We start from the raw sequence: 12,728 nt of genomic DNA, 5'->3' as shown, positions 1-12,728 counted from the left end.
CTGCAGCCAATAGAAGCCAGATAGGGCTGTGTAAAGGCAGAGTGGCTTCCTACAAGAAGCCAGCTCTGTTTATCGCAACCCTGTCTGGCAGTCCCAGAGGAGGAGACCCCTCCCAGTGGGACTCATTTGTGTGTCTGTGACTGACAGGTAGGGCTTCCAATCAGAAGTCACTGCCAGTCACAGTGAAGCCAGTGCAGTCACAAATTGCATCTAGCTTCACTGACACTGAGGGGGGTGGTGGATCTTACCTGCAGCCATGAAGTCCTGCAGCCCATAGGTAAAATCCACAATTGACTGGTACGGGATGCAGTTATCTTACCAGCATTCGTGATCCCAGCAGTCAGCATGCTGACGCAGGAATCCCGAATGCTAGAAATGCTGGCACATTGAATGCTGACCCACAGGCTCTATTCCCACTCGTGGGTGTCAATGACACCCACAGAGTGGGAATAGAACCTGCAGCGAGCCACTGAGCCTGCTGTGTGGAAAGTGCAACAAGGTCAAACTGTGAAAAATTCCTGCCTGTTTTTGTATTGTAAGGCGTTACGCAGGCTGATTGACAGGAAGCGAATGTTTGGTGGTAGCAACTGTCCATTTTCTGGAGTGTCAGGAAAAACGAAGGCTTTCCAAAGCGTTTTCAGGGAGGTTGTGTGATGTCTGCTTAGGCACGATCAGCCTGTTTGTATCTCACTGTAGGAGTAAGTCCTGGGTTACAAACAGACTGGAAAAATCATTCGACGGTGAGTGAGTTGCGAACTGATTTGCAGATGTCTGGCGAAGTTTCCGCATGGCATACACATACATTCGCACAAGTTGCACGGGGTAGGTTTTCACTCTCTGTGGGCGGCTAGCTGATTGCATCCCTGTGCAAAATTTCAGAGGCGTGATCAAGTCTGAATTGGGCCCTGTGTCATCTGTATGCTCCCGGAACAGTGATGTTGGTTTATTGTGATTTATGAATTGCTTATTCAAAAGCCTCAGTATTGTGAATGTTTGTTAAATTTTATGTCATTTGGACATTGAGGGAGCTGAGGGAGGTGGTTACTGTACAATATGTTGGACCTCATTCTGCTCCTGTTGTTGTTGCTGCTGTTGGTTATTATCGGTACTTTGCTCATGAGCAGAACCCATTGAGCACAAATGGGTCCTCCGATGTAGGAAGTAGAATGGCAGCAGATTGTCAGTGATGGACAGTCTGCTGCCATTTTGGCTCGGGAAGGGCTGGCAATGCCCAGTTTCCCATAATGGAGGCATGTCGCTGATGTTTAGTGGAGGGAAGAGGCCAGGAATACCCACAAGCTGCCCGATGGGGAGTCAGTGATTCGATGCCTGCATCCTAGGACGCAGGTTTGAGCACTAATGCAGCAGGAGATGTCTACTTGTTATAGACTCATACTCTCCAACATTTTACACACACAAAAAAAAAAGGGTACAAATTCGAAAAGGGGGCGTGGCCACGTCCCTTTTCCTATACTTTCAATGGAAGTTTGGAGAGCCAAAAATCGGTACAGACCATAAAAAAGGTACTGTACCTGCTAAAAAGCTGGAGGGTATGTAGACGCCTCCTGCTGTATCACCATACAGCGCCATCACTGCTGCTTCCAAGTAAGTGACAGCCACTCCATCCATATCTGAATTTGGCCCATTGTTTCCTATGTTTAATATCAGTCATTAGAATGGTTTCTGTTTGAGACAGGGCTGGTAGGCGATGTATTTGATTATTGTCTTTAGACATTCTGATGATTCGGATATTTTACTACACATTTAAATGGCTTCCACATTAGATAAACCACACAGTTTTTCTGCCACATCCATTTTGCCATTGCTGCATGCTGGCAGAGAAGCTGGGGCCACTTGTTGCATTTGCCTCCCAGGCTAAAAGTTGCAAGGCAGCCCCTGCTGGTGGTGTTACTGTGGGGTGTAGTATGGTATTCCTGCGGCCAGCATACAGGTGTCGGGATCCCGACCACCGGCATACCAACAGCTGGGCGAGCGCAAATGAGCCCCTTGCAGGCACGGTGGAGCACTACACACACCACGCTATTTATTCTCCCTCCAGGGGGGTCGAGGACCCCCAAGAGGGAGAATAGTTGTCTGTATGCCGGGTGTCGGGATTCTGGCGCTGGTATACTGAGCGCCGGGATCCCAACAGCCGGCAAACTGAATACCACCCGTTACTACTGTGTACAGAGCTGCAGAATATGGGCATCTCGGTGCTTGCACCTTCCATCACACGCTACCAGGGTCGGACTGGCCAACAGGGGTACCAGGGAAACTACCGGTAGGCCCCACTGCCTGAGGGCCCACTCCTTCCTCTCGGGATCAGGTTCCAGACTGTGCACCTGTATTATACATGGTAGATATGTTGCATTACACTGCACAAGACTATTGTGTATTTCAAGCCTCTGTGGCGGCTGGCCACACCCACTAAGTATGGGCCCCTATCACTGCATTCCCCCGGTGGGCCCTTTATACCTCAGTCCGACGCTGCACGCTACTGCACAAAGGGAAGGCCGAAACCAGCATTTACATATTATCATGCCTGCGTATCTAGCAAAGGGCATTAGGGCAGATAACATTTCGTCCACCTCTGTATCAGGCCATGTATGTTTGGGTGCTGACAGTTGGCTGGAAAACCTGACCACTATCTTCAGTGTCCTCAGTATGGTCCTGATTCAGTCGCACGTTATGCTGATATTCACACAGGTGGGCGATGTTTTAATGCTGTGCACGGCGCGTACCTCCTGACTGTTACTGCACTGAGACACAGAGTGAATGTGGACGCAGGAAGTGTGGATATTAGTGGGCATTCCTATGATGTAAGATGGAGGCGAGTCAGATCTGGGATTGTTGCTGACAACGGCTGTGTCTAAAGATGCTCATCTGCTCACACACGAGGCTGCAGTTCGTTCAGACATAGAAACTGCACCTGCCATAGCGCTGGTCCAAGTTCCAATGGTGTATCGAAAGACGCACAGAGAGATTTACAAACAATAACGTGGCATCTCAGTATTTGGTAAATCGCCTGTGGAAGTAGCAGAAGATGGAGCTGAGGCAAGAGCCACGTCTGCATCCAACTTAGGATGAGGCCCTATGTGGTGTGTGTTGGTTTTTTTTTTTTTTTTTTTTTTTTTTATATATTTACAATGATTGAAAATGATAGAAATGTATCTATAGGAGGACGTACTTTGTGATGGAATTATGGGGGGTAATTCAGACCTGGCCGTAGATGTGCTATATTTAGCACATCTACGATCGGTTTCACAGACATGCGGGGGGGGGGGACGTCCAGCACAGGGCTAGTCCACCCAACATGTCTGGCTCTGCCCCCCCCCCCCCCCGCAAGGGTGCAAATGCATCACATGATGGCGATGCTTTTGTACCTGACAAGTAGCTCCCTGCCAGCACAGCTCCTGTGCTGTACCAGGGAGCTACCCACCATGTAGTCGCGGCTGCGTGTGATGTCACACAGCTGCCGTGCCCCACCCAACGGTCTGGACTCGCCTCCATTGTCCAGGCTGTGCGCTGCAAATGGCATTCTAATGCCGTTGGCACGCCCCCTCCCGCCTCTCGACCGCCTTTGCCTGTCAATCAGGCAGAGGCGATGGCACCAATGAGATGCTGATAGCATCTCACTAGGCCTCCTGGGGTGCGCACGCGCAGTGCGCCCAAAAGTAATTCAGAATGTGATCGCTGCAGCGATCCAGTCTGAATTACCCCCTAAGAACTGTACTTCATTAGCAGCACCTGACTCAAGTTAATTTTTCATTTAAACAGTAAAGGAATACAGACTTCACATGTGGGCTATTTTATTGTGGCTATCAAACTTAAGGACTTGGCAAGGGACTGGGTTTTGTGTAAGACCTAAGAGTGTGTATACTAGTATCCCATGAATGTGTGCCTGCATATTCCTTATTTCAGTTTTTTGTTTTGGGCAAAATAGATTTGCTTAGTTCCTGTACTAAATAAAGCTGAAGTTTCTGGAAATATACATGAACTCTGTTCCCGTCTTATGCTGACGCTCTTTGTCTACCTCTCCCCAGGGCTCTGTCTGCAATGTATAGAATGCACAAACACCTCTTCATTCTGCAGCGGTCCAGTGGTGAATTGCACTGCAGGAAAAGTATGTGTGTCTGCACTTACACAAATGACACCTGCTGGTAAGTGTCTTCATAGATAACATTAGAATAATGTACAGTATTGGTGCGTTAATTCTAGATCCAAACCAAGTTTAATGAATAGAAGTATAAGTGATATGTGAGGACGTGACATGTGTGACCAAATACACTGAGAGGTGTAACAGTTTTTTTTTGTTTTTTTTTGTGTTTGCAGTCTTTTGTAAAGTAATACAGCTTCCCCTTTACCGAACTTGGTGATAGCCAAGGGCAAAGCTACAGTGAGTGCAGTTGGTGCCAGAGGTTTAGGGGGCCCAGGCTTAGGAGGCATGTCTCTTGAGATTCCCCTACTCTCAGGTATACCAACTTTCTGGAATTATCCACTACGCAATTGTGTTCAGCCTGTTGCCTGGCCTGAAAAAGGACTTGTCGGAACTCATATTGGTCGTGGTCGGTCTGTCTGTCTTGCTCAGTAAAACTCCACACTGGTATGATTCATCTCCCACACTCCTGTTCTAGCCTCACAGGCCATACTTGCCTACTCTCCCAGAAATTATAGGAGACTCACGATTACAGGGTGTAAGTCCCTCGGAATGACCTGTCAAAGATGGCCCTTCGGCGAGAGCTGCTCTGGCCCAGATTTGGCTGCTGTTGCTGCCATGACTTTCCTGTTCCTGTGCTGCTGAATTAATCCGCAGGATGCAGGCTTAAGGAGGCAGGGATCGCTCATAAGCAGCAGCACCCAGAGCCTGCCATTAGCTCACACTGGTGAGCGGCAGCAGCTCCTGGAGCTGGGACTTTGGCTGGGAGAGACAAGAGGCGGCAGCCTCTACCTGGTAGGTGGAGAGGGCTGAGTGCTGCAGAGGCATGAGGGCCCCCTGTCTTAAGTAACCTGGCCCCTGAAGGCTTAATCTGGCCCTGCTTGCGGTGTCTCCTTTCCGGGCTTCTCCCATATAGGAGACAATAAAAGTAGGTAAGTAGGGGGGAATATTGTGAACTGGAGCACTACACTCTGGTGTAATATGAACTGAACTAGGGAAATTGTGTGGAATAATGTGATCTTGGATACTACTAAACTGTAGACTGTACATTTAATTAGGGAACTACAATGGTTCCTAAAATGAACTAGGGTACTACCTGGGCAATAAAATGTACTGGGGAAACTGCTATGAGCATAAAAATAACTAAGGCACTACTATGGGGGCATAAAATTAACAACCTCTTCAGAGAGAGGTGTCTCTCTAGAATCATTGGGACATGGGCCCCTTCAAAATGTTGCAATATGGCTTACAAAGTTATGGCTATACCCCTGGTGGTAGCTTTTTCTCTATCATTCCTTCTCTGCAATGTTGGTTGAGAGAGTTTTTAGACCAGTGGTTTCCAAACTTAGTCCTCAAGGACCCCCAACAGTTCATGTTTTCCAGATCTCCTCACAGAATTACAAGTGAAATAATTACATCCCCCTGTGAATATTTTAAAATGTCAGTGAGTAATGAATACACATGTGCACCTGCTAGGTGACTTGGAAACGTGAACTGTTGAACGTCCTTGAGGACTGAGGGGCAGATGTATTAACCTGGAGAGGGCATAAGGAAGTGGTAAACCAGTGATATGTGCAAGGTGATAAATGCACCAGCCAATCAGCTCCTAGCTGGTAATTTACATATTGGAGCTGATTGGCTGGTTCGTTTATCACCTTGCACATATCACTGGTTTATCACTTCCTTATGCCTTCTCCAGGTTAATACATCTGCCCCACAGTTTGGGAACAACTTTTGTTGTGGAGGGTATATTTTTGTTTACTAACCTGTTTTGTTCTAAAATGCAGCCCGGTGGTCTCTCCTTTGGATAGAGATTGTGCTGGCAGTTACTGTCTAATTTCACTACACCTCCCAGCATACTACTTTTTGATTTCCTGTTTTGCTGGCCCTGGGAAAGAACTTGCCATTAGTCATGTTTTATTGTGGCTTTAAAAGAAAACAGGGCTGGGGAAGTGGTGTCAGTCTTTCCAAATCCTGTGCTGCTGGAAGCTCCTGGAAACTGTGTATGTGTTTGGCAGCACAAGAGAAGTGAGAGGCAGCAGGAGCTGGTTATGCTAGCATAGCCTAGGCAGCAGGTATTTTGTAGGCACTGGAAAGTCTGCTGAGGTATCCCTGTAAGCTGCAGATTATAGGACATAGGGGTCTATTCACGAAGCAATGAAAAGAGTGGACAAGTGAGCCTGTGGAGAAGTTGCCCAGCTGCTCCATACAATTGTGTAGTATGCAAATTATAAATGTTACTTCAATGCTGATTGGTTGCCATGGGCAACTTCTCCACTGGCTCACTTCTCCACCCTTTTCACTGCTTCATGAATAGACCCCATAGTTGCTGGGACCCTGCCATGTTGGTGAAGCACAGTGGCCTAGCGGCCAGGACTCTGAAGAGTCTTCTAGAGTTGCTACCTGGGATCTGGGTAGGAAATGTATTAAACTGGTGTAGCTGCCTCTGAGTTTTGGGGACTCTGCTAGGACTTTTGTGAGATTGGTGTTCAATCCAATAATTATGATAAGTTGTTAAAAGCCCTTGATAATGTGATGTTACCTAGGAACAGGGGTGTATTAAAAGAGGAGGGGGCCCGTGTGCAGTCTCCATCCAGGCCAATTCCTCACTAGCCGACAGCATAATCGCGGTTCCAGTATATGGATTCTTATTACTAGGTGGTGAGCTAGTAATTCTATTTACCCAGTGAGTTTACCTACTGTGCAACATGCCAGGAAAAGGGATGCCATGTCATTTTACTGGTGATTTGAGCAGCACTGCTTCCTCAGGACTCTGGAGAATTAAGTATTGCAAAAATGGGTGCAGGGTGTGTGGTGTGGGCCCATGTGCACTGCGCACCTTCTACCCATTATAAATATGCCACATCCTAGGAGGTTTTTATTGGTGGTTACAGTACATTATCTTCCAATGAATGTCTGAATATAAAGGGGGGTACACACCGAGCGATGTTCACTTAATTTCTAAGCAATCTGACCAGATTGCTTAGAAATTAAGCACACATCGCTCCGTGTGTAGGGGTGTCGGCGTCAGCGATTTATGGCGCCGCGCGTCTCTATCACCGGCTATAGATTTGGCATGCATGCCAAATCTAGTATATCGCTTATTTCTCTGGATGAAATGAGTGGTCCTACCGTCATCCCCCTCGTTCAGCACACATTGCGCTGTACTGAGCAGGGGGAGAGATGTGTGCTGAGCGGTCTGTGATAGATCACTCAGCACACATCTCTGGGAGAAATATCCTGTGTACCCCCCTTTAGACACTTTCTCCTTATCTGTGTTAGTGCTGAATTTAAGGGGGGGTCTGAGAATAAAGGTGGGCTTTACATCCTAAATGTAGAGCCTGATATGCGATCAGGCAAAATTTGAGTGTTACAGCATGTTGTACCTGCTCAATTCAAGGTTGTCTGTTGACCAGGGCCGTAACTAGATGTGTGCAAATGGTGCCTTACCCACAGCGCACATGCACTGAAGAAGCACCATCGGCAGCACCCCCCTTTCCTCCCCCCGCACGGCCGCAGCCACTGTCAGCAGTGATTGCAAAATAAGCGCTATAGCACATCTTTACGCGCAACAGGCAGTGAAAATGAGCGGGTCCCGCAGGACACGCTGTCTCTCACTGCCCTGTGCGTCTCAGCCAATACAGTTCCTCATTGCCGGGTTCCTCCTCCAATTGCCGCCGACAGCGTCTCCTCCATCCAGAAGCAGACTCGCAACCTCCCGCCCATCACACCGAGCCAGGCAAGACCGTCTCCAGTGCTTCGTCCCCTGCCACCTGAGATTGGCACCCGGGGGACAGGCTGAGGCCAGCTCAGGTGAGCAGGACAGCGGCACGTAGCATATACCACTCATGAAGTCAGCATATGAGGGGTGAAAGGATGCAGGGTAGAGGACTCTGTTACCGTGTCAGGTCAGGCCATACTTGCCTACCTGACCCTCTCCATGAGGGAGAGAATGCTGTTCCTGGACTTTCCTGGTAATGTATGATTGCCATCACCTGTGGTGAAACGCCTTTCTTTTCAATTAACTAGCTCACCACAAGTGATAGCAATCATACATTACCAGGAAAGTCCAGGAACAGAGCATTTTCTCCCTCATGGAGAGGGTCAGGTGAAGGAGTGATGAGGAGGGGCAGGAGCAGGATACATGAAAGCAAGGGGCCCTACACACTCGGCGATGCGCCGCCGAGGTGCCCGACGGCCGACGAGCAACCCGGCGGCGGGGGGGCAGTGAAGTTTCTTCACTCCCCCCGTCACCCGGCTGCATTGAAGTGCAGGCAAATATGGACGAGATCGTCCATATTGGCCTGCATGCACAGCCGACGGTAGATCAGCGATGAACGAGCGCGGGGCCGCGCATCGTTCATCGCTGGAGTCTCCACACTGAAAGATATGAACGAGTTCTCGTTCAATTATGAACGAGATCGTTCATATCTTTCAAAATATCGCCAAGTGTGTAGGGCCTATAAGTTATAACAGGGACTTATGGAGCTGTTATAGTGAAACCTGGGATTGCAGGGACAGGTGAGGCTATGATGGTGACACAAAAGCAACCTCAAACTTAGAAAGCGCTAAGCTCTTGTGTGTGTCAGCTGTGCAGCTCCTTAAAAATACACCTCCTCTCATTTGTGCACTGCTGCTTTCAATAGTGGGTTTGTTGAGTCCCAATAATTTAAATATAAATCAAGGAAAGAAGTTGAAAGCGCTGTCCACAATAAAAGTTTTTTATTTGATTAAAAATTATAAAATCACTATTCACATATATCCTTATCAATACTGATCTAAAGGTTTAGACATTAAAACATATTACAGACCATAGCTGTTTTCAGTGGTACCTATTAGTGAAACAGTTTAAACACAGTGGGTAACTTGCATTAAATTGACACACTCTGCATCCAATTAAACAATTGTGTTAGATGTCACACACTAATCCCCTCAGTGTTTATTCCTTTTTGATGGTTCACTCCTTTGGGCAGCCTCCTATAAACATAATTGGAAGGGTTAAATGCCGACAGTCCCAGACATATCCGGAGAGATATGTTCACCACAAATCTGAATTAAATATATATCCTCCCGCTGGGACAATAATACATCCAAAGCCACAGATTGAGAGCACGCAATGTCAAATTTAAGGAGATAAAGTAGCTACTTTTCTTGGTACAATCCCTTAATTGGCGGCTATTGATACTGAATAAATTGCCGTTCTGACGGGCGTCCCCGTCTGGTGATAAAGTTACTTATATACAGTAGGACTCCTATTTAATAAGCATGCTCCACAGTTCATTCGTGAGTTCTTATTCAATAAATGGAGGCCGCATGCACGGCTGATCTCACCCCTGTTCTTATCGGCTACTGCTCCCGCCGGGCGTCCGTGGATGTCTTAGGCAGCATCTGGCTGCTTCTCCTGCACAGAGATTCTCGCGGACCGCCTCTCCCAAAACAGTACCACAGAAAACTTGCAGTGGTGTGGTCTGTCGGGCTGGTTCGCTCCGGCGGTATCTGTCAGCGGCTGCGCGCTGCCTGCACAGCTCCCGAGATTTTGCCAGGTGTCTTGCCGACAGGGGGGAGATCAAGACTGTTTTCACAATAAGGTCCACATACACAAGGGACACTCTTGACGCGTTTCTCAGCCGTATGTCTATGGCTGTTTCCTCAGAAGAATGTGCTCCCTTTCCTATTCACTGCTTTTATCCTCAGTGAGATCTCAATCAGTATCTTAATAGGGTCCTTCTGTTCATTAACCCTTTTGCTTTCAGGATCCATTCATATACCTGTAGTTGCTAACAGCAACCTTATAATTATTGATCCTAGAAACCTACACAGTATTGAAACATCTCTAATAACAACCTATATAGGAACTGTTTTGTCACACAGCCGACACACACTATAAGACATCCTCTAAATCACAAATAAATTATATAAAATAAACCATGTCACTTATAATAGATGTTTACTGCTTAGATCAGCCATCCAATAATTTATATCTATTAATAATCCATATTGTCATGAACAGGCTATATACATTTAGCATCAAATTTCTACAATATATAGAGTTAAGAATGAAAGACAGACTATGAATCATATATAATTAAAAAATATATATTGTGGAAATTTTTTTTTTTTTTTTTTACATACCCCTATTTCCCACAATATAAGTTTAAAACGTAGGGAAATACCCATACTATGCATTTTACATGGACAAACACGTTATGGTAATTTATCAAGGACCCAGTTAATAATTATGGGTTCATTATAGACTAGAGACCCAGGTTCACATTACACCCATATTTAACATAGGGAATTGATCAATTAGTAATAAATCCTAAACCAAATATCCACGTACCAATGTTATTAATATTAATAATAACCTCAATATTTAATATTAAATAAAAAATACTATAAAGGAACTGAAAAAGAGAGAGACTAAAAAATGAGACTACAAAGGCAGGAATCCATGGGGTGTCTCTCTGTAATTAATCATATCAACCACATCCTTTGTAGAAAAATTGGAACCCTAATGGCTCATCACCTTAATCCCCTTTCAAACAGAGTGGGCAACTCAATAACGTAGATTGAATAGTATATATACACACATAGTATAATATATGTGAATATATAGAGAATACCAACAAGTACACCTTTAACTACACATTATTCAGTTCAATTGTATCATTAAGACCACATGGTACCAACGTCCCTAACTTGAAAATCCAAAAGGCTTCTTTCTTGCATAGCTCCCGATATCTATCCCCTCCCCGTGTTGTGGCTTTAATCTGTTCTATCGCCTTCACTTTTAAGTCCCTTAGGCTACTTTTCTCACAGTTCAAGATATGTCTTGTCAGACTATGTGTTTTAGAGTTATTTAATACCCCTCGTCTATGTTCCAAAAATCTGACATTTAGGCTACGTATCGTTCGGCCCACATATTGGATTCCACATCCACATGTCAGAACATAGATTATATATGAGGACTGACAGTTCATAAACTCCTCTATTGGATATGAATTGCCATCTGAATATGAGATGGTCTCAGTGCTTCTATGCTCTGCATGTGGACATGTTAAACATCCATTCCGGCCACATTTAAAGAACCCTTTCGGCTTCGGTGGTAACCAGCTCAGTGCCTCGTTTGAACTACGTATAACTTCCGATCTCTTTTTCCGTAGCATACTAGGTGCCAATTTCTGTTTCAAGTTCATGGATTTCCTGAATATTACCTTCCTTTTTTCCTCCAATAGGGGGGCCAGGAATTTATCATGTTTTAACAATGACATATTATTTTCAACAATATGTTTAATCTGTTGTGCCGCTGAATTATATTGGGTTATAAAGGACAGGGAACCCTTGCTTGTATTTTCTACATTTTTCTTACATTCTTTATTCTTCAAAAGCATAGACCTATCTATTTTCTCCACCTCCTTCAATGCTCTTTGTAACAGGCCATCTGGATATCCTTGTTCCACAAAGGAATTATACATAGACAAAGATTGTCTTGCATAGTCCTCCTTCCTGGAACAGTTTCTCTTCAACCGAAGAAACTGTCCCTTCGGGATATTTTCCTTCCATTTCTTATGGTGACAACTTTGGAAGTTAAGATACTTATTACAATCTACAGTTTTAGTGTAGGTAGATGTACAAATCCCGCCATCCACAATCCTGACTGAAATATCTAAAAAATTAATAATATTATCACTAAAAGTGCTTGTGAATTTCAAACCATAATCATTAATATTAAGGTGCTCCACAAAACTCGTGATGGAGTCAAAATCTCCATTCCAAACAAAAAACAAATCATCTATGTATCGACCGTAGAGGACCAGGTTCGCCCCGAAGTCACCACCCCAGATGAGGTCATCCTCCAGTCGCCCCATATATAGGTTGGCGAAACTCGGAGCGAACCTGGTCCCCATAGCGGTCCCGTGAGTCTGTAAATAATATTGTGTGTCGAACAAAAAATAATTGTGAGTAAGAACATAATCAATTGCCTGCAAAATAAATTGTCGCGATATATCTGACCGTGATGTGTCCTGTTTTAAATAATAATCAACAGCAGCCAATCTTGTGGAGTGCGGGATATTTGTGTACAATGCCTCAACATCACATGTGAGGAGTTTGTATGTACTCTTCCATTCTACCTTAGCCAGCTTTTGTAAAAAATGTGTAGTGTCCCTGATGTGGGATTCCAAGGATATCACATGTTCCTGTAACTGAGCATCCACATAGGCCGACAGATTTGAGGTCATTGAATTTATCCCCGAAATAATCGGGCGTCCTGGGGGGTGCTCAAGGCACTTGTGCACTTTCGGTAGATGGTAATAAATAGGTGTTACTGGATAACGGTTGAATAAAAATTGCCACTCCTCCTTAGATATCACCTGTTGTTCAAGTGCCTTATCCAACAAGTTCTTTAATTCTATTTGAAATTCCACTGTAGGATTATTGTGAAGTTTCCTATAGAATTTGACATCATTCAGCTGTCTCCAGGCTTCCTCTAAATCAGGCCTGGCCAACCTGTGGCTCTCCAGATGTTGTGAAACTACACATCCCAGCATGCCTTGCCACAGTTTTAGCATTC

At 45.4% G+C, this 12,728-nt stretch overlaps 1 protein-coding gene across 2 annotated transcripts in view; it reads left to right on the top strand.

The window, feature by feature from the left end:
* LOC134965028 (phospholipase A2 inhibitor and Ly6/PLAUR domain-containing protein-like) overlaps positions 1–12,728 on the top strand; it is a 39,860-nt gene that overhangs the window by 5,323 nt on the left and 21,809 nt on the right. For both annotated transcript variants that reach the window (XM_063941614.1, XM_063941613.1), the window contains exon 3: positions 4,044–4,160. In XM_063941614.1, the coding sequence (XP_063797684.1) occupies positions 4,044–4,160 (117 nt within the window). The remainder of the gene's footprint in view (positions 1–4,043; positions 4,161–12,728) is intronic.

This window comes from Pseudophryne corroboree, chromosome 10 (assembly GCF_028390025.1).
Source record: "Pseudophryne corroboree isolate aPseCor3 chromosome 10, aPseCor3.hap2, whole genome shotgun sequence".
Taxonomy (NCBI): domain Eukaryota; kingdom Metazoa; phylum Chordata; class Amphibia; order Anura; family Myobatrachidae; genus Pseudophryne; species Pseudophryne corroboree.
Note: the sequence above shows the minus strand (reverse complement) of the source record. Positions and strands in the feature narration are given on the sequence as shown.